Source organism: Malaclemys terrapin, chromosome 10 (assembly GCF_027887155.1).
Source record: "Malaclemys terrapin pileata isolate rMalTer1 chromosome 10, rMalTer1.hap1, whole genome shotgun sequence".
Taxonomy (NCBI): domain Eukaryota; kingdom Metazoa; phylum Chordata; order Testudines; family Emydidae; genus Malaclemys; species Malaclemys terrapin.
In genome coordinates, this window is record NC_071514.1 from 35079047 (window position 1) to 35106761 (window position 27715).

General features: G+C 45.4%; 1 protein-coding gene across 3 annotated transcripts in view; it reads right to left on the bottom strand.

The window, feature by feature from the left end:
- Positions 1-9746, bottom strand: part of ACSBG1 (acyl-CoA synthetase bubblegum family member 1) — a 71795-nt gene extending 62049 nt beyond the window's left edge. For 2 of the 3 annotated variants that reach the window (XM_054041582.1, XM_054041581.1), the window contains exons 1-2: positions 2562-2787; positions 588-670 (exon numbers count right to left, since the gene is read on the bottom strand). In XM_054041582.1, the coding sequence (XP_053897557.1) occupies positions 588-670; positions 2562-2785 (307 nt within the window). In that variant the 5' untranslated portion in view covers positions 2786-2787. Of the gene's footprint in view, positions 1-587; positions 671-2561; positions 2788-5082; positions 5176-9557 lie in introns of those variants that run through there. The other variant, XM_054041583.1, reaches the window with a different exon arrangement.
- Between the last annotated feature and the right edge of the window lie 17969 nt (positions 9747-27715).

A 27715-nucleotide genomic window follows, 5' to 3' on the forward strand; every position in this document is an offset into this window, starting at 1 on the left:
CCTAACACACACAATCCTATAAGGTTCCCTATTATTTCAAAACTTGTGAACAGGCTGCAGTGGTAAAGCTAACAGGGGATCCCTGTGAGATTCTGCCTACAATTAGATTAGTTTTTTTCACTTTTATGTAGTAATTCTCTCCAAACCAGATGAAGGCCACTCTAGAGCCTGGTGAAATTGGTCTGATCACATGGGTTTACACAAACCTTCCAGCAGTTTTGAGTCATCCTGATTTACCACAGTTCAAGTTTTATTTTCATTCTTCATCACTCCCCCTATCCCATCAGCCATGCACGTCACACCCAGCCTTGAACTTTATTCAATACAATTTACAAGAATACACAAAGGCCAAATGAACACACTAGAGATTACTAGAAAAGGATCCCTCAACCAGACCTTAAATATGGAGCAGCTACCACTACCCATAATATGCTACTAATGCAAATTTCTCTCTCAATTCAGGTTTCTTTCCCTATTTAATAAATCATGCAGAATATCATGACTTCTCCAGTCCCTACTATCACTGGAACAACTGAAACAAGCTGCAATGACCCAAGTTTTCAAACAAATATCCTTTATTTGCTTACCTGGGGGTTCTTTGCCTTTTTCTTGGATCTTCTCAGAATAAGTCAGTGATTCTTTTGAGATGTTCTGTTTATCTGTCAGTGTTCTAAGACAGAAGACACAGTTATAAAAAAGTTATCTATAGAGTACCTTTAAAAATCAGCTACTACATACTACAAAACGGAGAGATTATATGGCTCCTGGGAATGGAGAGCCTTTTCGCCTCTTGGTCACTAGTTCTAATATGACCACATTAGTGACTGAAAGCATTTCCTATCTGATGGCTGATATTCTCATTTCACATGGTGTAGATTATAAAATCTCAGTCCAAATCTACAGAATAAAGTTAATATCACCAAATACATCATCACACTGGGTACTAATTGACATGTTGTCGGCAGTCCCGGACATGAATTGTATGAGTATAAATTGTGAGCATGTTGGCGATACAGTATGTGGAAGATTTCACTCTTGATATCTGTACTATACCTGTTAAAGGGATTAAAAACAAGGGGAAGAGACTCTTAGTTCCAAGTACTATTAATCTAGCACCTGTTACAAACAATAAAAAAAAGTTGTCAAAGCACCAGAATCTTTATCACAAGGATGAAATTTACCCCTCCACAGAAGTTTGTTGCAGTGTTGCAAACAACGTGTACTCGCCTTTGCACACACGTAAAACCAATGGCCACCAGAACAAAAACCAACTGGCTACTTCAAGTATTTAGGGTTCATTTGAGCCTTTAAGACCCTGCTCCAGGAGGCCTGTGACTGACTCAGGCACAATGAGACTGATCCTCCATTGCCTCACACTTGTGTAGTCCTTGATGCTTGTGCCAGGTGGATGCACAATGCTATAGAATCAGAATTCTTCCCTCATTATACCAGTGATGGCATCGTAAATGAGTGGAGGCTTTGAATTTGGGAGCTTTTTATGCCCACGTTACACAGGTGTAAATGATGGCACAAGCTGCAAGCACAAGCTGCAAGCCCATTGCATCACACTTGGAGAAGTTGCAGTATCTGCTCTCCTGTGTGCCTAGCCAGATCTGCTGGCTGGCGTAGTTGGTATAGTGCAGTACTTTGTAAAAATTGATGTCAGCAACAATGCTCATATTTATAGTTAAAAAAAAAACACCCCACAGACAATCCAAATTGGGAGCAAAAATCTTTGGTGTCCAATGATTCATGAACATTACTAAAATGGTTTTAGAAACATTAGAATAATGCCAGTAAGTATTACTTTTCTCCTAATGCCAGATATTCCAAGCAGCAGTGCAGGATTCCCATCTCTTTCTCACCACTGAGAAAGAGCTTATGTAGTAGCTAAACCTCAGCAGCCTGCAGGGTCTTGTAGTGAGTCGGTGTGTCTCCCTGGAGCCCCGGAGAGGGAAGAGCCCATCCGGAGGTCAGAGTGGGCGGAGCCAGGGAGCACTGAGCCCGCCCCTCAGAGGGTCAGACCCGGAAGCATAAAGGCTGGCCCTCAGAACTCAATCAGGCCCCAGCTGCCGAAGAGACCAGACATCCCCAGCCTAGCTCGGGGCGGGGAAACCTCGGTGACCCAGGGCGGACGACAAGAGCCGCCGGGCCTGCCCTGCGCCCGCTACCCCGAGGAGCCACCGGGCTTGCCCTACGCCCACTACCTGGAGGAGTTGCGGGACTTGCCGAACGACGCCTGGCTGGATGAACCCATGGTCCAGGACCCCCCCGAGGCCAACAACAGCCCCCAGGTAGGCCCAGAGGGGGAGAGTGGAAGTAGCCCGGGGGCAGCCGACTCCAGTCTGGCTGCAGTATTACCGGAGCCTATGTCAGTGTGTTGCAGCCAGGATCCCCACTGACTACGCAGCGGGCCTTCTGCCGCTGCTAGGGCCCCGGGCTGGGACGCAGTGGAGTGGGACGGCCTGCGCACCCCCCTGCCACCCAGCCCTGACTGAGGGCCTGAGCGCCTGTCCCAGTGTTTGTTGCCCCACCCTGACCTAGGGCCTGGGCTGAAATACCTTTTACTGTTGCTCAGCCCCGACTGAGGGTCTGAGCCCGGACATAACGTTGGTGTCCGCCCGAAGCTAGCGTCGGGCTTATCGTGCCTCTCAGGACAGCAAGGACCGCCGGGGAAACCCTGCCGCCAGACAGAGTGCCCAGCCCCAGTGGGTAGTGAGTCAGTGTGGCTCCCCGTCGCCCTGGAGAGGGTCGAGCCCCGGCAAACTCTTGTACAGGTCTCCATGAGCAGAACTCTGAATGGTCAATGAGTGGAGCCTTTAGAACAGCATTTCTCAATAACAACAAAAAAAGACAAGAATGTGCAAAGCACCTTATTTGTTTAGGTCCAGTGAAGACTAAAGACAACTGTATATTATTTTTATTATTGAGTCTACAAAAAAATACCCTAAATAAATAAATTGTAATGATTTGGACATGTATATGTATGTATATTTATTTGTTTTTCCTAAAGTTAATTAAGATTTTTAGGAAAAATTGTCAGAGCTGCCACCAGCAAGAGTTGGTGGCTGCACTTTGAGGCCACCAAAAATTTTGTTGTGAGAACCCCTGCTTTAGAAGTGACTGACTGCACAATGCAATACATTACAGAGAATTTTTAATAGCTTTGTGTATTTCCGATTTTATTAATATTTCAAATTCTGAACTGTGTTACTAAGAATCTCTTAACCCTACTCCATTCTCACCCTCTGGACAGATCCACCAGGAGAGGACTGAAGGAAACGCAGGCTAGTTTTTTAAAGGAGTTGCAAAAACCCATTCCTCTGTATTCACACACCCACATCCATGAGCCCTGAAAGCAGTATGCACTGTACAGGCTTAGCTACTCCCTCCACCACTGCAGGAGCACTGGAAGCACTCTCCACCCCACACGACATAATTTTGTTTTAAAAGTCAAATGAACAACAACAAAAAAAACCACCCAACAATGCATGAGTGAATTTCAGATACCCTTGTCATGTAGCACAGAGCCAGTGTTCAGTCCTACTGTTCACTGCCTATCTCAGTGACTAATATCGTTTATGTTGATAATCATACTTTATAATACAATGAACAACCATATGATAATCTTGGAAATCATTTTTACTATTTTTTTATCATTCACGATGAGGTAGCATTTAAATACTTCAACCAGGATGGGCCCCACTGTACAAACATATAAATGAAAGTTCCTATCTTGGAAAGTTTATCATTTAAATGACAAGCTATAACACGTGGATGAGACAAAGAAGTGGACCAAGATGTGATGTGAGAGACAGGTTAAGAAATATAATAGAATGTGTCCAATTCTTTGCCTGTCAGTAATAGTGATCACAGCTCACTTCCTCCTTAGCCATTATCAGTTTGCAGTTTTCTATATGTACACAGGAGAGATGAGTTTTAAGGAGGGACTTTGAGGATAAGGAAGTGGCTTTATTAATTTTTTATTGACTGGGAGTTTTTCTCCCACTCTTAAAGGGCAACATGTGAGAAAGCATGAAAGGACTTGTCTGAGAAGCATTGGTATCATCAGCTACACAAGGTGGGAGATCCTATGATAAGGTCAGATATGTATGGTAGGACTAGATTGTGGAAGGCTTTGAAAGTAGAGATAACAGGTTATATTCGATGCAGTGGAAGAGGAGGAGTCCATGGAGGGACTTAAAGAAAGGGGGGAGGAGGTTACATATACTTCCATTTTGTGGATGATATGAATATTTAGAAATTTGGTTTTATCCCTGTAAAGAAGAAAAACCAAAAGTTTCAAAATTCTTCCCAAAAAGAAATGGAACCCCTGCTCTGGGGCAGTCTGCATGGTGGGCTGCTTCAAAGTCTAAGATCCTAGAGGCAGGTTTTCCATCAGAACCATGTCTGGGTTCTGTGGGAACTCTGTCAAAATAGAACTGTCTTCACAAAATATTTTTATTACAATGAACCGGAAAATTACAACAAAAAATATTTTGTCAGAATTTTTCCAGCCAACTCTAGTTACATAAACAGAGTGATGGACCAGGAAGATGACTGTAGCAATTGAAACATATGTATTTAAAAACTAAGAATAAGTAATAAACTATTTTTAAAATATGTATAGTACCATAATTTCAAAACATCTAAAATATATTGCTGACAGTTCTTTTGTTAGCACATTTTAACAAAATATTTTAAGTTTAAAAATGTTGCTCAATAAAATTTCTTTTATATTTAAATATATTTTGAATACTAAGATCTTTTAAACCATATTTATTTTACCTCAAGAAACAAAATTTAAACAAACAAAAACTAAGTCTTAGTAAAAAGGTAATTGAATGTTACAAATGTTCCTCATTATTGCATAAACCAATAGCAAAAACCATTCAGAAAACACAGATCTGAGTAGCAGGATATCAGAAATACAAGGCTAAAAGGAAATTAGATTAAGAATCAAGAATCAGGTGTTCATTAGAATAGAGAAGAGGTTGTAATGTAGCTCCTAGGTCTGTACATCTTGTAGTTTACTCCAGACCTCCAAACCAAATGTGAAAAATGATCCTCTTTGTAAATTACCTTCTTAGTATATTTATTCCTTTCGGCTGCAATGTGTTCAAAATGATATTTCGAACATTCACAATTCCAGCAAGTAGAAGTCTTTTCCGGAACCTAAGATTAATGTCAAAGCAATAGATATTAGAATGTCAATAGCTTTGGGAGGGCTGGAACCACAGATGCTAGGTAGCACTGCAGATTTCAGCTACAGAATTTGGATACCCAAATCATTATCCTCTGGATAATGTGGACCCCTAAGTAATTAAACACCTACCTTGTGCCAAGAGCTTCTGGATGTAGGTGCTAAACAGTGACTTTCTGCTTAACTTTGTGGCAAAATAGTATGTTGTACCTATTCAATGCCTCATTTCAACTTCTGTTTCAATTCTAGTTAAGATTCATAACAACCATCATTCTCAGGGATCTTAAGTGTGGGAAGCCCTTTTTTGGGGCTGGTCACTTTTTGTTCCTGCCTGTTTAATACAAGACACTGTCCAGATTTACAGTATTTTCTCTAGATGATTCTTATTATACTAGACGTGTCAATCAACAACTATTGTCCAGATCCTTGGGCCGGCTCCTCCATTACCTCAGCATGCAAACCTCCCTTGTCTTTGTGAGGAACTGCATGCATCTACAGGACAGAGGAGTGCTAAATTAAGTAGCTCAATAAACTTAATCCAGTTGCTCTCCCTTTTTGGATAGTCCTAATTTGAGTGTTTTTCTATTCTGAAAAATGCAGTTGTAAAAATGGCATTCTCCTATTCAAAAACATCTGGTGTGTTTTCAATGTCATAGTTGCTGACTTTAGAATAGAGACATTGTTACTGCTGTTACTCCTTTTAACCATGCCTAACATTATTAAGGGCTTGTCTTCACTATACAGTTAACTCCAGTGTTGCTCCTTACTCAAGTCCTGTCCACCTGAATCTGAGTGTGCTGGCACTTTTACCTTGAGCTGGCTGGCCCATGATAGGGTTTAGGCCAGGGGTCTCAAACACGTGGCCCACAAGGTTATTTTCTGCAACCCGTGAGCTCCTTGCAGCCCCCCAGCCCTTCCCCAGCATTTACCTAGAGCGGGTCTGGCTCGTTCCCGGCCAATGGGAGATGCTGGGGGCGGTGCCTGAAGCAACAGCAACACACACCCCTACGCCCCTCCTCCCCCAGGTTCCGTCCACTTCCCGGAGCGGCGCAGGGGCAGGGCAAGCAGGCAGGGAGCTGCCCTGCCCCCGGTGCGCACCGGGCCAGAGCCCGCACCCGAGCCCGCACCCGAGCCCCTCCTGCAGTCGAATCCCCTGCCCTGAGCCCCCGGCTGCACCCTGACCCCCTGCCACACCCCTCCTGCACCCCAACCCACTGCCCTGAGCCCCTTGCCGTACCCTGCACCCCTCCTGTACCCCACACCCCAACTCCCTGCCCTGAGCCCCCTGCCGCACCCCTGCTGCACCCCGACCTCCTGCACCCCTCATCCCTCCTGCACCCCATACCCCAACTCCCTGCCCTGAGCCCCTGCCACACCCCACACCCCTCCTGCTCCCACTGGGGGCAGGGAGGGGGCAGAGTTGGGGTGGGGATTTCAGGGAAGGGGTTGGAATGGGGGCAGGGAAGGGGTGGGAAGAGGCAGGGCAGGGGTGGGGCCTCATGGAAAGGGTGGAGTGGGGGCGGGGCCGAGGGCAGCGGGGGGGAGGTGTCAGTAATGCGGCCCTTCGGCCAATCTACTAGTCTTCATGTGGCCCTCGTGGTCATTTGAGTTTGAGACCCCTGGTTTAGGCTAAAGTTTGAGTAGCACTTGTCGGTTGTTAACACAACCACTCTGTTGGTCAAGAGTTATTGCAGTGTGGCTGCTCTCACCTGAGCTAGCTCAAAAAGAGATAACTCGAGTTAACTCTTCAGTAAAGACAAGCCTATAGAGCAGTGGTCCCCAACCTTTTTGTGGCCAGCAGCACATTCATGTTTTCAGAAGAGTGTGGCGGGCGCCAACAATTTTTCAAGGCTTATTTTGTATTTGTACATTAAATAATACAAAAAACATCATATTTAATATTACATAATATATTAATCCAGAGAGAAGAGAGAAGCCGGAGAGAAGCCACGAGGACAGAGAACACCGGCGCCCACAGCCCCGGGGTATTCTAGGTGGGCCCCGTGCCTGCCGGGGACAGAGAACACCGGCACCCGCAGCCTGCAGCCCCTGAGTTCTCTGTCCCCGGCAGGCGTGGGGCCGCAGCTTCTCTCCCCTGCTGGGCACTAGGCGGGCCCCACGCCTGCCGGGAACAGAGAACACCGTGCCTGCAGCCTGAGTTCTCTGTCCCCGTCAGGCACAGGGCTGCGGCTTCTCTCCCCTGCTGGGCACTAGGCGGGCGCACATAAATGCCCTCGTGGGCGCCAAGGTGCCCACGGGCACCGCGTTGGGGACACTGCTATAGAGAGAATGAGCTGAATTCCCTTCTTTCTTGTGCCTAGCCCACAGAATAATTAACAAAGTTCTAATTAGTTAGTTACACTTGTGCAAACCCAGGGAGGACAATGGGTTTGCACAGGTGTTACTGAGTGTATAATGTGAAGATAATGGGATTGCACAAGTGTAACTGATACCTCAAACAGTCCTTTAGAACCTTTGGTACTGGTGATGATACGCAAGAAGGAAAGTATGCAGCATGAGTTTGGAGTGCTAGCAATTTTCAAAAAGGTGATTTAAAAAAAAAACCTCATAAATTGAGCAAATTTGGTGGACTCAGTTGGAATATGTAAAACCTTGCATTGCTGTTTTTAGAGTCATTTCAGAATAGAACAGCACTTTAATGAGTCTGATGAAGTTCCAAATCACTCCATCAGTCCTATTGTGTGATAATGTTGGTCTGCTGAATTATATGCATCGGAAGGTCAGGATTAGTTTCTACTACTATAATACCAGTACTGAGGGTCTGATTACAAGCCCATTGAAGTCACTAATGAAGTGAAGACTCCCATTGATTTCAAAGGGCTTTGGTTCAAGCCCTTGGTTCCCATAGATTCTGGATTTCTTTCATATCCTGTGTTTGTGATTTCTAAGTAATTTCCTTTTCCCCCAATCAAAACAAAACAGATCTCTAAAGCAGTCAGGTCATATGTTCTCTTCTAACGTTCCCCTTATAGAAAAGTTCTATAGTGCATAGGGATCAAAACCAAAACGTATCTATGCACATAAATCTAGGACACTAATCACAGATAGATTTTGACACATTCATTTAGATATGAAGTTTTATAGAGATTCCATCTTTAAAAAGAATGCATAGCAGAATGTCCCAGAGAATTCTTTTGAGTTTTAATTTGAGCAAACACATTACAAATAATTGTACATTCTAGGTTCAACCTGCTTTCTGTTTTTGATTTATTCTTGTGTACTACAGTTCCCAAGATCTGTGCATAATAAGCATAAGGTAAAAAGTACTGAACTGGTAAGGCAGCGTAGAGGAACCCATTCCTGAATTAAAAAGAGCATTGCTGCTGCATGCCAGTTATTGTAAGACCTCAAAAAGGAGTGGGTTGCTAAGCACCTTGGTTTGCATGTTGAATATTGCACTTTAGCCTCTTAGCCCACCACCATTCCTGTTTTCTTCCCATATCCTGATATTTATGTAACTTTGCAAGAGCTATACCAATTTACACCAGCTGAAGATTTGGCCCTATACATCTATTGTTACAAATTAAACAACCATGACATGCGACTTTCTATAAACTGTCAAGAAAGTATGTGTGTTTACAGGTGCTAAATACCTAATTGTATTAAATGTTATGTTAATGTAGAACTGACAGTGTCGTACTTACCTAAAGTTTCATGGTATTTAATTGTAACTCCTTATATATACATCCCAACACAATACTGGTCACTGTTGGTCAAATTCACCGCCCTTCACACAAAGACCAAGTAAATAGATTTTGTATGAGAACTCTGCAGGAATTTGGGGATTTAATCCACCTCCCAAACCATTAGTATTCTGAGCCATAAATTGATCAAGTGGTCCTTATCTTGGGTCATACACAATGCTAGCCTCTACACCAGCTGAGTTGGACCAAGCATGGCGTGCCTCACATCCCCAGCATTTAGGTGATATACAGACTTCCCTCCCCAGCATAGCTTCTCCACTCACACCTCCCAATGTCTGCATACTGCCCACAGTTCAGAAGGCATTGATCCTGTCTTACTTAGCTATACTAAGCTGAGATATTGCATACATATGTTATTGGAGAAAGAGATATTATGTCTAATTTTAACAGTCCCCACTGTATATGAAACAAGCAGAGTTGAGGCTACATGGTCAACCATAACATTTGCCATTTCCTAACTGCTGAGTTCTAACTAGAGTAACCTTATCCTTGCACCAGTGTGGGGATTTTTTTGCTTGTTTGTTTTGTATTAAATTACATTACCCGGAAGATGGGTTAAGTTGGAATGTTCGAGCCTCTAGTGTGGAGTGTCTCAGTCTCCCAGTTCACAAATTTCTTCTCTCACTTACATGTTTCTTCTAGAAGTGATTCTGTTTGCTCCTCCTGGGGGACAGCTGCTTCTCCACTCGGAAAGATTTGCTTGTGTTTTTCTCACATCAGGTTCCACAGTGCAGCAGCTCTTTCATTTACTCAGCAGCTCTTGCTGCTAGCTCATTTACTATCTCACCCTACAATCTGCTTTCCTAAAGGCAGTAAGCTTTTGACTACTGATAGTTATATATTGTTAACAGTAGGTGTTCCTCCTCTGCCTTAATCGCTCCACTCCCTTATCGTACCTGAATTATTGTGCAATGTCTAGTTGTTTGTCTTTCTTCATATGTGCATTCCTGTTGCCTTCAGTGGGGCTCCTGGCATGAGTGAACATGTGTGTATAACTTGCCTAGTAATGAATGAAATTAAATTAGAAAATATGCCCTTTTTATCCACTACAGAACTTTTTGATCAAACATGGCTTTCCTATCCCACTGCTTTCTTCTCTTGAGGACAATTTGAAATACTAAATCTCTCAAACTGTTCAAAAACCAAAATGATTTAAGAGACCAATACTAGAATACATGAAAAAGATTCTCCCATGAATCCAATTTCCCTGGCTGGTGTGTCCTAACACAGCAAAAGATCAATTGTTAAGAAAATATCATTTGACATCAGTTAAGCTCCTAGTATATACGTTCCCCAACATTTCTTTTCTATGTACATTCCACTATTCACAGTCCAGTAGAATCAGGTAGAATATCTGGAGCCAAACCTGCAAGGTCTGTAGTGCCTCTCACTAGATAGGGCTGAGCAAATAATTGATTTTTTGGTTCGGTGGTCGAACAGAAAAATTAAAAAAAAATAAATATTTTTGGTTAGTTTCAAACCAAAACTGGATTTAAAAAAATATTTTTGGAGAAACAAAAAACCAAAAAATACTAATTTGGGTCAAACGAAAAGTTCTGAATATTGATTTGAATCAACATTGTCAAAGCAGTTCATTTAGAAAAATGTTGGAAAAAAAACCTTTCGACATTTCTGAAATTTTTCTTTCCAGTTTTTTTCAGCCAAAAATATTTGCCAAATTTGACCCAAAATGCAGATAACTTTCAATGCCCCCCAAAATGTATGTAATAAGGTAAGCCTGCCTGAAGTGCCCTCTTGTGGCAGAACAAGGGACTGCCTTAGTTTCCTTTTCTTCAGAGTCCCCAATAACTCCACAACAGCTCTCTTGCCTCAATACTTCCCCTCTTTGGGACCAGTTTATTACTAGAAGTCCCACACATAGTCCATTTCTTACACCCAGTTTATGCAGTCCTTAATATCCCACAATCTTTACACTATTGACAAAGCCAGGGCTGGCCTCAGAGAAAATGGAATCCTGGGCGAACTTGCATTTTGGTGCATCAGCCCCCTTTGCCTCCCCAGGGTCTCCACCCACCCCACCCCCATTGCCCCTAGCCCCCACCACCTCCCCGGATTCCCCCACCCACCCTGCCTCCATTGCCTCCCTAGGCTCCCCACCCATCCTCTCCATCCAATTCCTCACTGCCTTCAACCCCTGCTGCCTTTTCCAGTCCCACGCCCCTTGTTCCTGGACCCGCTGCCTCCCCTGGCCCCCCACCCATCCCCCACATCATCCCTGCTCCCCACCCATCCCCCCTGGCCCAAGATGCCTCCCCGGATCCCAGTGCTTAATTTGTAATGTAAGAGGTGCCAGGACTCAAGTAGGGGTGCCAAGGCTCGGGAAGTTCCTCCGGGTGCTGAGTAATGTGTAACTGACACGGCAAGCCCAGAGGTGCTGGGGCTAACTGCCAAGCATAGAGATGCCAGGGCTCAGCCCTGGCAAGCCCTGGAACAAATTAAGCTCTGCAGGCTCTCCACCCATTCCCGCCCTGGCCCCCACTGCCTCCTCAGGCTCCCCAACCCTCTATTGCCCCTAGGCTCCACTGCTTCCCCTGCCCCATTGCCCTAAGCTCGCTTCCACAGCCTTGCAATCGAGGTCTGCCCCAATCTTGCGTCTGGACCATGGCACTCCCTGACCATGGTGCCCAGGACAGTCCCCACTCATGAGGTCAGCCATGGACAAAGCACCTAGCATGCTCCAGCATCTTCCACCACAGGTGGGCTCTTTTTCAGTCCTCTCCTATCTTTCAACCAGGACCACGAGTGCTGAAACAATTTTTACAGCTGGGATACTGAGAGACATTAAACCAAACAGTAAACTCTGTATATAATGGAACCACTTCAAGCCAGGGAGTGCACCATGCTGGAGTTCATCCTCACCAGGGGAGCATCCCTCACCCTCGCTGGCCTTCAACTCTCCAGCATGGAGACATCAGTGGATAAATCCCTTCACTGTTCTCTCTGCCATCAGCCCTCTCGGGCCCTCAGCTTTGGCTCTCCAGCTTAGAAGTCAGCAGGCAACTTCCTCTGCTGCTCTCTGGCCTTCAGCCATCTCCAGCCCTGGTTGGCCAGCCTCTGGTTAAGAGGGATCAGCCAGCAAACCCCTCTGCTGCTCTTCTACCTTCAGCTTTCCCCCAGGAGCCTCCTGCAGCTTCTTTCTATAGTCTCCTGGCTCTCACCTGCCAATCTCTCACCCTCATGAAGCTCTCACCTGTCCTTCTCCAGATTGAACCCTCCACTATCTCAGTCTTTCCCCATTTTTATGGCTCAGATGCCATCCCTTGAAACCCAACTGGGAAGCAGCTTATGAGTCAAAAGGCCAGTGCCACCCTGTGACAATGCATTTTTCGGTGAATTTACTATTCACCAAAAAAGTTTCACCCAATTTTACTACTAGGTATTAAACATTCTCAACTGCCACTGAGGCAGCCTTGAGCCCTTAGATACATTAAATAAATACACAAACATGTTGGAATCTTTAGATAATATTAAGGGCTCAATTGTGCCCATCTTTATGAAGGTACAAGTAGTGCAAGGTGTAATTCCAGGAGGAAATGTGGCTGACTCATCTTGAATTCTTCCTGGTAATTCCTGTTGTAATGTTAGCCCCTCCTCAGACTGTGGCTTAAAGACCACAAGTTTGCAGTAAGAATTCTAAACACTCAAGACAGCTGAGTCACCCTAGCTTTACATTAATGCGAGATGAGAATATGGCCCTGAGGCTCCCGAGTTGTATAACCCCTTATTTTTATCTCATCGCTGAATATAGAGAAATCTGTGACTCCACATCACTAAAGTGGGTTATGGTACCAGAGAATACACCCTCAGGACGTGGAAAGCTGCGAATGCACCCACTTGTGCCAATGACTGAACTCAATGGACATAAATAATGTTGTGATGGGTTCGGTCACAGAGACCCCCTTGGAACTGTCACCTGACGTGCTGAGATTACCTCTGAGCTGGTTTTCCCTGCCAGCTTGGGACTCCAGAACCCTGCCTTGTTGAGCCAGACATGCTAGCCTGCTGCAACATAGACCCAGGTCTAGTCCACGCCCCCAAAGCTGTAGGCTTTAAATGAAAATAGCTTAGCAGGTCACCTAGCTCCGGCACCCAGATGCCCAGTTCCCAATGGGATCCAAACCCCAAATAAATCCATTTTACTCTGTATAAAGCTTATTCGGGGAAAACTCATAAATTGTCCACCCTCTATAACACAGAGATATATGCACAGATGTTTGCTCCTCCAGCTATTAATCACTTACTCTGGGTTCGTTAATAAACAAAAGTGATTTTATTAAGTATAAAAAGTAGGATTTAAGTGGTTTCAAGTAATAACAAACAGAACAAAGTAAGTTGCCAGGAAAAATAAAGCAAAAACACGCAAGTCTAAGCCTAATACATTAGGAAACTGATTACAGATAATATCCCACCCTCAGAGATGTTCCAATAAGCTTCTTTCACAGACTAGATGTCTTCCTAGTCTGGGCCCAATCCTTTCCCCTGGTACAGTTCTTGTTAGTTCCAGCAGACATCTTAGGTGGAAAGTGGGGTGTTCTCATGACTGGCAGCCACCTCTGTCCTGCTTCACCCCTTTTTATAGCTTTGGCACAAGGCAGGAATCTTTTGTCTCTCTGGGTCCCCACCCCTCCTTCTAAATGGAAAAGTACCAGATTTAGGATGGATTCCAGCATCAGGTGACATGATCACATGTCTTGTGAAATCCCAGCCTCCATTCTTCCTGGGCTGGCCCATGCGTAAACAGGAAGGTTTGAAAGTAAACAGAGCCATTTACAACAAATTTTCCTAGTCAATGGGAGCCATCAAGATTCCAAACCAGCATTAATGGTCCACCCTTCGCATAATTACAATAGGACCTCAGAGTTATACTTCATATTTTTAGCTTCAGATACAAGAATGATACATACAAATAGGAGAAATATTCAGTAGGTTATTACCTTTGTTATGATACCTTACAAGAGACCTTTTGCATAAAGCATATTCCAGTTACATCATATTCACATCATAAGCATATTTCCATAAAACATATGGAGTGCAACATCACAAATGTAATGGAGGAAACCCACATATTGGCCACAAGATAAATAAATTATAAGAAATCCAGGCTAGATTCTATGGAGGAGACAAAATTATGCTAAATAGGCTTCTCTCACACTTGCACTTGTCCAAAGAGCCACCCCTACTAATCCTAACTGCCAACAGGCGCCACTGATTTATAAGCTAGTAGGAGGAGGAGGAGTATTTATCGCTGACTGTGCAAACTTGTTTTTCATAAATACTGAACCAAACTTTCTCAAACTACTAATGTAATGTAAAAGCCACATTAAGCTTAAAGAACAAAATACAATAAAAAAACATTATTACTGCCTACTAAAGTTCACAGCTGATAGTTTTTATAAAAGGGTGGCTGCTAATCATAGGGATAGTTTGACTTCTATATTTTGGGGGGCCAGGAACCACCACTCCCCAGCCACCCTGCTCTGAAAGCAGTGCCGCTGCCAGCAGAAATTCAGAGCTGGGCGGCTGGAAAGTGGCAGCTGCTGGCTGGGGTGTTCATGTGTTTGTGGCATGGGAGGATTATATTTTTAATCCCATTCCCAACCCCACCCCCAATGCCCACTCCCACCCATTCCCGGATTGATTCTTGAATTTTTATCCTGCTCCTGCTATTATGGCAGCGGGTCCTGCAAGACCCATGAGCTCCCAGTCCCACTGCAGGGCTCTACTTCACATTAGGAATCACGGGTGCATAGCAAATGGGTTTTTTTAAAGTCTGAATTGTAAACTACTGAAAAAAAAATCATTGTATATAGTTGGGGGAGACAACACCTCTACATACCCCCCAAATCTACACTCCTGCTACCAACAATAGCCTATCCTAAGTGGAAATGGCTATCTTGATTTGCAAGAAAAGGACCAAAATCTCTTTTGTAATGACTAAATATAATCAAGAATCAGTTGACTGTTTTCCTTTTAGTTTGGTAAGCAGACAAATTTAGCATATGATTAAAAACTATATGAGAGCATGGAGAAGAATGAATAATACATCAAGCTTTTTAGTCAAAAAAGGCTTTATTCAGCAGATACGGTGTATGACATAACCTAGAATGATCTTGGAATAGACTAGCTTGCTTCCTTCTGACCTATGCAGCAGAAATCCAACTCTCCATCCAGTTCTTCACAGTCTGCTTTGCTTGAGCAGTTTACTATCATCTGCAAACTTTGCCACCTCACTTTTTACCCCTTTCTCCAGAAAATTTATGAATAAGTTGAATAGGATTGGTCCTAGGACTGAGCCTTGGGGGACACCACTTGTTACCCCTCTCCATTCTGAGAATTTACCATTTATTCCTACCCTTTGTTCCGTGTCTTTTAACCAGTTCTCAATCCATGAAAGGACCTTCCCTCTTATCCCATGACAACTTAATTTATGTAAGAGCCTTTGGTGAGGGACATTGTCAAAGGCTTTCTGGAAATCTAAGTACACTATGTCCACTGGATCTCCCTTGTCCACATGTTTGTTGACCCCTTCAAAGAACTCTAATAGATTAGTAAGACACAATTTCTCTTTATAGAAACCATGTTGACTTTTGCCCAACAATTTATGTTCTTCTACGTGTCTGACAATTTTATTCTTTACTATTGTTTCAATTAATTTGCCCAGTACTGACGTTAGACTTACTGGTCTGTAATTGCTGGGATCACCTCTAGAGCCCTTTTTAAATATTGGCGTTACATTAGCTATCTTCCAGTCATTGGGTACAGAAGCCGATTTAAAGGACAGGTTACAAACCATAGTTAATAGTTCCGCAACTTCACATTTGAAGTCTCACTTCTACGAGCTGCAGGGAAATGATGGCAATCTTGCTAGCTTCAGCCCCATTGACAGTAATGGAGGTGGTAGCCATTTTGAATACGTGAAAATTCATGAGTTAGCAATCTTTCCTCATGTTTTCACATGAAAGGTAAAAAAATCACCCCAAAATTGCTAGAGTTGTGACAAAAATCACAAGAGCTGGCACTGCATCCTGTTAGTCACACATAACAACACTCTCAGAGAATCATATATTCACCCATATTCCCATCCACTCTGTAGACACTCACACAGGCCCCAGTTCAGCAAAGCACTTAAACACACAAATTTAAGTATGTACTTATGTCCTATTGACTGTAATGTTAAACATGAACTTAACTGTGTTGTTGAATACAGAACAAAATCCAAAATCAGGGCTCATTCATCTAAACAGGCAAGATGGGAAAGGTCTAGTTTCAGTTATCCACATTCACAGTCTGGATATTTCCAAAAGTCCACATTCAAACCAGAAAAGTATATGAACTGTAATATGTCTACCCCAATAAATATGGACTTCTCACAGCCCGGAGTGGAATGGGAGGGATTCAAAATATTCCCAGCTGCTATTCTATAAATCAAAGATACATGAAAATGGTACAGGGGCACAGTTAAGGTTTTCTGGACTGTCTTAACTGTGCATTTCCTATTTCCAGACACTTGGGAGTTGGGTTTAACCATTAAATGGTCAAAAAGTCAGAAGATTTTCAGTGCAGGGTTCTAATAAAGATTCTTTTAACAAATTAATTATACAAACTTATTTCCATTTTACTAAAATTTTTGATCTGGGAAAGGCACATAGAATTATATACCTTTGTCTAGCAGTTAGCTATGAATTTCTGCAGTTGACTGTCTGAATCATAATTGAGTTTTTAGAACTGTTAGACTAAGCCAGGGGTCGGCAACCTATGGCATGCGTGCCAAAGACGGCACGCGAGCCAATTTTTAATGGCACGCTGCTGCCTGCCGGAGTCCCGGCAGGCAGCAGCGTGCCATTAAAAATCCTGCCCAGCCCGGCCCGGCCCACTCTTCTCCATCCTCCGCCCCCTCCTGTGGGGGCAGGGGGCAAGGGACAGAGGGCAGAAGCTTGGTCCTGCTGGCTCCCCTGCCTCTTCCCGCAATGTGCTGGGTTCCTGCCCCTCTTCCTCCTCTCCGTTCCTCCCTCCCTGCTGGCCAACCAGCTGATGACCCTTGCGAGGGAAGGAGTACGGGAGGAGTGGAGTCAGCGTGCTTGCTGCTCCCGGCAGACGCAGAGAAGAAGCGGGGGCAGGGCTTTGGGGAACAGGGGTGGTGGAATAGGGTCATATCCTATCCAGCCCCCTGCCGTGAGCACCCTATGACCCCCCCCACACACACACCCAGCCCTCTGCCCTGAGTCCTGCAGCCCTGCACACACCCCAGGCCCCTGCCCTGAGCCCTGTACCCCCCTCACACACATCCAGCCCTCTGCTTGCCTCCTTCACCCACCCCCCACGGTCCCAGCCCTGACTCTTGCACCCCCCCATACCCAGCCTCCCCACCCCATGCACCCCCCACATCCTGACTGTCGCATCCCCCACATCCCCGCCCCCACCCTGAGCACCAAACGGGAGCTCCTGCACCACCACCACCCACATTCCCACCTGCACCCCTCGCACCAAATGGGAGCTGCCCAAGTAAGTGCTCCACACCCAAACCTCCTGCCCCAACCCTGAGCCCTCTCCCTCATTCTAGCTCTTGGCCAGACCCTACACCCCAACCCCCAGCCTGCTCCTTCACCCCAGCCCAATGCTCAGTGCACTCCCGCCCTCAGCTCAGTGCAGAGAGAGAGGCAGAGAATGGGCCAGAACCAGGGAGAAGGTAGGTACCCACTCTATGTGGGCAGGGCCAGGACCCCAGACCGGCAGCGGGCTGAGCAGGGCCGGCAGCCGGGACCCTGTCTGGCAGGAGCCGGCGGACAGAACCCCAGACCGGCAATGGGCTGAGCCGCTCAGCCCACTGCCGGTCTGGGGTCCTGGCCACCGGCCCCGCACAGCCCACTGCCGGCCTAGGTGAACAGAACCCCAGACCAGCAGCGGGCTCAGTGGGCCGGCGGCGTAAGATCAACATTTTAATTTAATTTTAAATGAAGCTTCTTAAACATTTTGAAAATCTTGTTTATTTTACAATACAACAATAGTTTAGTTATATAATATATAGACTTATAGAGAGAGACCTTCTAAAAAACATCAAAATGTATTACCAGCACGTGAAACCTTAAATTAAAGTGAATAAATGAAGACTCGGCACACCGCTTCTGAAAGGTTGCCAACCCCTGGACTAAGCTATTGCTTGTGGGGAAGTTTTTTGTTTTGTTTTATTTTTTACAATGCAATGTATTGAGTTGCTTTCCATTGCCAGAAGTCGGCACTGGATGACAGGGTATGGATCACTCAATAATTGACCTGTTCTGTTCATTCTTTCTGAAGCATCTGGCACTGAAGACAGGATACTGGGCTAGATAGACCGCTGGTCTGACCCAGGATGGCTGTTTTTATGTTTTTATGCACTGAGTTATATTTCCTGGATTTTGTGCCATTCGTTTGGTACATTTGTAATAAACCTGAACCTATAGTTTATCTATTGAATCCCAAGTCCTCTGCATCTTGATGGAACATGGGTAAATATTTTGAATGTAGTAAAGATAGCCTTTTTGCGAAACGTTTTTAAAACCTTATTTCGTGTTAAACATTAAACACATTGCATCAACAGGTTGGCTAATAAGGTGCGTATTGAGAATGGTGTGGCTGGATGGTGATTTCATCCACCCTTGAGACTAAGTCCCTCATGTGATACGTCTAATGCCAGCTTGGAATATTTAAGTCCATTGATAGGTTCCTAACCTGAATTTCCTTCAAATATATTTAATCAAGTGCTTGTTGCCATGGCAGATTGGTGTGAAATTCTGTCCCTATTAAGTCAATGCCAAAACTTCCATGGACTTCAACAGAGCCAGGATTCTACCCTACTCAGTTATGTACAAATTTAAAAACACAAGTTACATTAAGCTACCCACACCAGGTATTCTGATATCAAGTGTGAAATAGAGAGAACCACTACTTCTGCCTCTAGAAATATTAGCAGTCATGTATTCTAGATGAAAAATAAACAAGAACTTAAAGGGTGGGAAGAAAAATAAATCATAAAAGGGAAATACAAATGAATCTTATTTAAACAAAGTTTTAAGGTGCTGATAATGATTTGTCAGTGCTTAGTGTGAGTCTAGAATAAGGTGAATATCAGGAACCAAGCTTTCTCATGTATTGGAAAAATCGAGACAATTAAGGCTGCCAGTTCTACAGTACTATTTGCCTCGCTTCACATATATGTATATTGAAGGAGAAAAAAAAATCACATTACGCTGAGAGTGACTGCTGCCCTCAGGTTGAAGTAACTTTTAAGCCATTTTTCAACTTTATACTCTCTTTTTTTCAGAACTGTTTTCAATTTTTGTAGAACTACAAATCTTCACGTCAGTATTCAGATCACTGCTTTGCCCCCAATCACTGCTGCACCCGTTTCTGGATTTAAGTTTCTGTCTTATGCAGTGAACACTATGCCACTGGACACAGGTGTTAAAATAAAAAAGCCAGAGACTGCAAACTGACCATTTTTGTAAATAAATGTACAACACTCACTACAAAGGGACATTCTGTGTTACTTCCAGAACAGAATTAGTAAAATTTTGACAATTATGATACTGTGGATAGGACATAGTCTGAACTGAATAATGCTAGTAGCAATAAAATTCAGACAGTCTATGAATTAGCAAAGGAGATTGTCAATTCAGAATCATTGGCACAGTTTTCTTGCTTTCTAGTTTCAACAAAGGACTTTTGTCATTCTGCATTAAATAGTAAAGTTAGCATTGAGTGAATATGGTTCTCATTGACTTTAGTGGGAGCAGAATCAGGTCCTTAGTTTTAAAGTTTGTGAACTAAAGATATTGTTTGTTAGTATAAATTCTCAAGTTACTTTACCTGGTTTTGTGGCTTTCTGAAACTTCATTTTCATCTTGCAATTTTTTCTTAAGGGTCTCTTCACTGCCAGCCATTCTGACAAGCTCTCCACAACAAATATGCTAAAAATTTGTCTGGATCAGGCATAAATAAGCTACGGAGACCATTTAAGAAACTAACAGTAACAGGATACTTGTTCAAATAAAGACGTAATGCAGGAGGAGGAGACTAAAGCTCCATTTCTCTCTGATTTTAACATGCTTGAAATGTCTCAGTGCCGGTCAGTTGCTTACTGTTAAAACTTTTCTTTTTTATTCAGTTTTCTGTAATTATACATGAGAAGAATTTCAATGAGACCATAGTTCTTTAAGATGCAAATTTTCTCTTTTGCTAGGATATCTAACCAATCAGTTCACAGCTTACAACAACTGAAGCAATTCTTATTAATTCTAGTTTCAAAGTAGAGCATCCAAGTAAACTATTTTCTCCAAGAAAATGCAGATTAATTAAATTAGGATATGACTCTGACCTTCAAGTCAATCATAAGAAACCCATTCCTGTAAGTGGTGCCAACAGCTCCTTTTTACTTCAATTCACAGGACCAGGCCTACCATACATATTGAAAAGGATTCTACTCGTCACTTAACTAATAGCCCGCCAGAATTTAAGAAAACTGTGTTTGGCCACTTGGTGAATAAATTTATATTGACCCTTTCCTAAATTTATATTATCCCCTTTGCTAGAAGTGTATTATTCCTGAAATATATCCCCAGCACATTGACAATGCAGCACAGTATTCAATAAGTATCATTCTATCAAGTGCCATTTGAAATGGGGGTGTGGGGGGAGAGAACCTTGGAGGTGGGTCCCAAGATGTCTCATCCTAACCACCCCCAGAAATTTGTTTGAAAATATGTAATAGCACAATATGAAAAATTACAAAGGCAAAAAAGTGTATATTTATGAGGCCTAGGATTCAGGAATAAGCATTTTTGTCAAGGGTGATTAAAATCCATCAGCACCAGAGAAATCTCCCTACTTCTTCCTTCAGTTTGGTGACAGTTTTCAAAGGGGTTCCTGGGCTGAAACCTTATATGTTAGTTTCAGCTTGTATAATTTTTATTGTAGAATGTAACGAAGCAGCAGGCCATCGCAGACCAAGTGGGCCCTTTGCTTTTGTTTGTGGGGGTTCAGCTTGTAATTTAACTCTGTCATTGCATATTTCTCTTTTTAAGATCTCACTCAGTTCCCTCCAAATTTCAACAGCGTCAGCAATAAAACAGCTATTTCCCTGTATTTTTTCAAGGCTGCAGAAATAGGCTTCAGGATACTCAGCATGTGTCCAACATTTCTCTTAAGCCCAATGTTGAGAACTTTGGCTGTGACAGTTCCATCTATTTTTTCATGATTTTGTTCACAAACTGTCATCAGATTAGGCCAGTTCTGGATATAGTGCTCAAAAAGTCCACTACTGAGTTCCATCGCACGTCTTACAGGAGAGTTAGCTTGGTTCCTCCCACTTTTTTCAGAGCAGCTGCTGCAAAGTGGTTGTTACGGAAGTATTTTGCAATTTCAGCAACATTAGCCTTTATTTCTGGAACACTGAAGTCTTTGGCTAGAGGTGCATCAAATGAGCACTGCAACCGTATGTTATTAGCTTGGGACTCTCTTCACTCTCTTCTAAATTTCTTCTCATCTTGGATACATTTGCAGCATTGTCTGTGACCAAGCTGTGTACTAGACATTTGATTTTTTTTTCACAGTTTGTTACAGCTTTTACTGCTACTTCTTGTAAGTATTCTGCTGTGTGTGCATTTCCTGATGTATCAATTGTTTCTGTAAGGAAGTGTAGCGGGTTAGACACCCGCTCCTGCCTGGGAGTGCTGGAAAGCAGCCCTGGAGAGGGCTGCAGCTCTAAAAGCTGGGCTGATTGGGGAAGCAGCTGCAGCTGGGCCACACCCCAATCAGGCCACAGCTGGCCGGTATAAAAAGGCTGTGAGCCAGAGGCCAAACAGTCTCTCTCTGTTTGTAGAGGGTGATGAGCCTGGCTGCAGGGAGCTAGAGACAGGGTACCTGAGTGGAGCAGGGCTGGGGAAAGGCAGAGGAGCTGGGGAGCTCCAGCCTGGAAAGCCCCAGGCTGCGGCCTAGCAAAAGGCAAATAGGTACTGGGGTTTGCAGAGGGCAGCCCAGGGGTAGGCAAAGGCAGCAGGTCCAAACCTAGGGTTACCATTCGTCCGGATTTACCCGGACATGTCCTCCTTTTGTGTGCTAAAAATAGCGTCCGGGGGGAATTTGTAAAGCACTCACAATGTCCGGGATTAGCAGAGCGAGCGGCTGGGAGGGCTGCAGGGAAGTCCCGGGCTGGACTCAGGACCAGCTGTAGAGGAGCCGGATCCGCCCTGCATTCTGAGCCGGCAGCTCCCTTGCAGCCCAGTCCAGCAGCACTGTGCAGGGCCAGACCGGGTTTTGTTGTGCAGGGCCAGACCGGGTTTTGTTGTGCTGGGGAGCTCAGCCACGTGTCCGGCTCGGCTGCACAGAGCCCAACACTCTGTTCTGAGCAGCAGGGTAAGGGGGACCGGGGGCAGGAAGGTTCTGGAGGTGGCAGTCAAGAAACGGGGGGGGGGCTTTTTGGGGGGAGTGGAGAAAGTTTTGGGCAGTCAGGGTACAGGTAGGGGGTAGGGTCCAGGGGGGCAGTTGGGGGGGGTCTTAGGAGGGGGCAGTTAGGGGACAAGGAACAGGGAGTCTTAGGTAGGGGGTGGGGTTCTGGAGGGCAGTTAGGAGCAGGGGTCCCAGGAGGGGGCAGTCAGGGGACAAGGAGCAGGGGGGGGTGTTTAGGAGTTCTGGGGGTGGCTGTCAGGTGGCAGGGGTGGGGAGATGGATCGGAGCAGTCAGGGGACAGGGAGCAGAGGGGTTTAGATGGGTTGGGAGTTCTGGGGAGGGGGTGGGGAGTGGTTGGATGGGGCGTGGGAGTCCCAGGGGTCTGTCTGGGGGTGGGGGTGTGGATAAGGGTTGGGGCAGTCAGGGGACAAGAGGCAGGGAGGCTTAGATAGGGAGTGGAGTCCTGGGGGGCAGTTAGGGGCAGGGGTCCCAGGAGGGGGCAGTCAGGGGACAAGGAGCAGGGGGGGAGTGTTTGGGAGTTCTGGGGGGGCCTGTCAGGTGGCAGGGGTGGGGAGATGGATCGGAGCAGTCAGGGGACAGGGAGCAGAGGGGTTTAGATGGGTTGGGAGTTCTGGGGAGGGAGTGGGGAGTGGTTGGATGGGGCGTGGGAGTCCCAGGGGTCTGTCTGGGGGTGGGGGTGTGGATAAGGGTTGGGGCAGTCAGGGGACAAGAGGCAGGGAGGCTTAGATAGGGAGTGGAGTCCTGGGGGGCAGTTAGGAGCAGGGGTCCCAGGAGGGGGCAGTCAGGGGACAAGGAGCAGGGGGGGAGTGTTTGGGAGTTCTGGGGGGGGCTGTCAGGTGGCAGGGGTGGGGAGATGGATCGGAGCAGTCAGGGGACAGGGAGCAGAGGGGTTTAGATGGGTTGGGAGTTCAGGGGGGGGCTGTCAGGGGGTGGGGAGTGGTTGGATGGGGCGTGGGAGTCCCAGGGGTCTGTCTGGGGGTGGGGGTGTGGATAAGGGTTGGGGCAGTCAGGGGACAAGAGGCAGGGAGGCTTAGATAGGGAGTGGAGTCCTGGGGGGCAGTTAGGGGCAGGGGTCCCAGGAGGGGGCAGTCAGGGGACAAGGAACGAGGGGAGGGTTGGGGGTTCTGGGGGGGCGGGAAGTGGGAGGGGCAGGGGCGGGGCTAGGGCGGGGCTCCTCCCGTCCTCTTTTTTTCTTGCTGAAATATGGTAACCCTACCAAACCCAACCTTGCCGATGATGAATGGCTTATACTCCAGTCTGCCCCAGGGAACAGGGGATAGTTGGTGACTGGCAGTGGCCTTATTCTGAGGCGAGATGGGGATAGTGGGTGGGGGTTCCCAGGGGAGGGGAGACCCAAAGAGAAAGGGGTTACTGCCAGGGGGCAGCCCCCCAGATAAAGGTGCTCCGGGTCCTGGGAGGGACATGGGGGCCAAGGGGCAGGCGGATCACAGGCTTGCAGAGGGCACTCCGGAGCTAGGAGGAGCTAACTCCCATGGATGACCAGCAGGAGGTGCTGCAGGGGTGAGTCCACTCCCTTACAGGAAGACATTCCCTTCTTCTGTTGTCACAGAAGCACATACAACAGGATCATTGTGGACATTGCTCCACCCATCAAGACTCAAGTTAACAATTTCACTCTCTAGACCTTCTGCACACTGCTCAATTTCTCTTTCATACACTTTTTCCAGCAATTTGCCTGCAACATCTGCGCTGCTGGGTGGACTGTATCCTGGTCTTAATGACTGAACCATGTTAATGAAGTGTGGGTTCTCAATCATATGAAAGGAGAGTTCATAGAATCATAGAATATCGGCAACTAGCAGAAGTTACTAGATTAGATTGGCTATTAGGAAAAACGTTTTCACTAGGAGGTGAAGCACTGGAATGGGTTACCTAGGGAGGTGGTGGAATCTCCTTCCTTAGAGGTTTTTAAGGTCAGGCTTGACAAAGCCCTGGCTGGGATGATTTAGTTGGGGATTGGTCCTGCTTTGAGCAGGGGGTTGGACTAGATGACCTCCTGAGGTCCCTTCCAACCCTGATATTTGTTGCATAAACAAACCGGGCAATTTTTTCATCTATTACCTCTTTTTGTAATCTGCTGCTTCTTATCACAAACTTATCTATGGTTGTTTCTGGATGATGGAGGGTTTTTTTCTTTTTGCTACAGGTGATATACTGTGGCTATGTGACATACATGATGTGACTGAAACACTATCATTGGCAGATAACTCTGAAACTATAGAAAATAATGATCTTGAATGTGAATCCTGTATGTTGAGGATGGATTTTCCTAAACAAAATAAGTCAATGCAGTTATTTAATTATTATTACCATACTGCTCATTTAGTATTACTCATTGCATTCACTGACACTCAGTACTACTTTAAAGGTGAAATTGTAAAAGGAAGATCTGCCTATTTCAGCTATTTATTTTTTATCACAACTGCATCTAAAATGATAGTACCATAGAGTAACAACTATATTTTTTGCTCAAACATAAGAATTCAAGAATAGTCTAGAAGGAAGACAAGCAGTCCTTAAGAAAGAAGTATGAAATAAAAAAGTTTACCAACCTGAAGATTCTGCATGTTCAGACATGTTCCTTTCATCATCTTCAATGCAGCTTCCTCCTGAGAAGGAACACTTCTCATGATGTTGTTTCCTTCGGGCAACCAGGCCTTGCATTTCTTTGTTGCACTGTTTGCATTTTGCACGCATGCCTGTCTTACCCACAGGGTAGAGGAACTTCATTAAAATATTCCCAAACTGGGTCTCTTTTACGGCCTGCTGCCATTATAGGTTTTCCCTTCAAGTGAGAGAATGGTATGGTAGATCTCAAATCAATGAAGGCTACACTCTGAAAGACCTCAAGATTTCTGGAATATGCTGCTCAAACAGTTTCACTTTTGTTTCTACTGCCTGTCCCTCCCTTCTCACATTTATCTCAAGACTTCTTCTCCTTGTCCAGATCTATTCCGTCCCCAACAATCTTCTAGTCATTGAACTTTTAGAAACTTTGCACTGTTAGAGAGAGGTTCACAAATTTGCAGAGGGACAACAGAGTTGAAGTCTGTTATTTCTCACCTCTATATTTTATTTATGTATTTTAAAACATTTTTGCTGTTAACAAGCATGTTATCTCTGGAGACACAAATCCACAGTTTGAGAACTGCAAAACTAAGTATCTCTGATGGTAGCTTCTAGATGAGCACTGAGTCCTATTGGGTAGACAGAAAGATTAACCTAAATAATCTATACAGAAGCCCCTGGAATCCCATAAAATTAGGTCCCTAATCCATGAATTATTGGAACTCATTTACAAAACTTTTCTTAAACATTAAATGAATATATTGTCTCATACTATAGAATTAGAATTTATAATCCCTATTCCATGATGAGATATCTTTGAGCTATAATGTATCTTAATAAAAATTATCTTTAGATAGGTTTTTTCCTTAAAAAGCATTTTATCAAAAGAATCGGATTTAAATAAAAAAAATCCGATGTTTTTGATTAAAAAAAAAAATCATAGATTTTTATCCACTCTGCCAAGTAGTCACATTTGAGTAGCCTAAAGAGACTGTTTCCCTTGGGATCACCAGCCCTGACGGGGGACTGGGTGAACCCTGGCTGAATGGGGAAGGGTCTATCACAAGAGCTGCAGGTAATTGCCTCTAATTACTCATCACACTCTCTGGCTCTAGGATAACTCTGAGGCATAAGCAGGTTTAGGCTGAGAGGTAACTGAGGCCTTGTCTACACTACGAGAGTAGTTCGATTTTACTTAAATCGAATTTTTGGAATCGATATTGCAAAGTCGAACGTGTGTGTCCACACTAAGGACAGTAATTCGACTTTGTGAGTCCACACTAACGGGGAAAGCGTCGACATTGGAAGTGGTGCACTGTGGTCAGCTATCCCACAGTTCCCGGAGTCCCCGCTGCCCATTGGAATTCTGGGTGGAGCCGCAAATGCCTTCTGGGTAAAAAAAAGGTGTCCAGGGTGCTTTTGGGTAACTGTCGTCATCCGTCCATCACTCCCGCCCTCCCTCCCTGAAAGCGCCGGCGGGAAATCAGTTCGCGCACTTTTCTAGTCAGTGACAGCGCGGACGCCACAGCACTGCGAGCATGGAGCCTGCTGCAACCATCACTGCAGTTGTGGCCGCTCTCAACGCCTCGCAACTTATCATACACCTTTCCCTGAGGCAGATGCAGAAAAGTCAGGCGAGGAGGCTACGTCAACGCGGTGATGGCCTGAAGTCTGAGAGTAGCACAGACCTCTCAGAAAGCAGGGGACCCAGCGCCGAGAACATCACGGTGGCAATGGGTCATGTTGATGCCGTCGAAAGGAGATTCTGGGCACGGGAAACAAGCACTGAGTGGTGGGACCGCATAGTGCTGCAGGTCTGAGATGAATCCCAGTGGCTGCGAAACTTTCGCATGCGGAAGGGAACTTTCCTGGAACTTTGTGAGTTGCTGTCCCCTGCCCTGAAGCGCAATGACACCCGGATGCGAGCAGCCCTGACTGTCCAGAAGCGAGTGGCCATAGCCCTGTGGAAGCTTGCAACGCCAGACAGCTACCGGTCAGTCGCGAACCAGTTTGGGGTGGGCAAATCTACCGTGGGGGTTGTTGTGATGCAAGTAGCCAAGGCAATCGTTGATGTACTGCTGCCAAAGGTAGTCACCCTGGGAAACGTGGAGGCGATCATAGATGGCTTCGCAGCGATGGGATTCCCAAACTGCGGTGGGGCCATAGATGGAACTCACATCCCTATCCTGGCACCGGAACACCAGGCCAGCCAGTACATTAACAGAAAGGGCTACTTTTCCATGGTGCTGCAAGCACTGGTGGACCACAGGGGACGTTTTACCAACATCTACGTGGGATGGCCGGGCAAGGTTCATGACGCTCGTGTTTTCAGGAACTCTGGTCTGTTTAGACGGCTGCAGCAAGGTATTTACTTCCCGGACCACAAAATAACTCTTGGGGATGTGGAGATGCCTATAGTCATCCTCGGGGACCCAGCCTACCCGCTAATGCCCTGGCTCATGAAGCCCTATACTGGCGCCCTGGACACTGAAAAAGAACTCTTCAACTACCGGCTGAGCAAGTGCAGAATGGTGGTGGAGTGTGCTTTTGGACGTCTCAAGGGGAGATGGAGAAGCTTACTGACTCGCTGTGATCTCAGCGAAACCAATATCCCCATTGTTATTGCAGCTTGCTGTGTGCTCCACAATCTCTGTGAGAGCAAGGGGGAGACCTTTATGGCGGGGTGGGAGGTTGAGGAAAATAGCCTGGCTGCTGATTACTCACAGCCAGACAG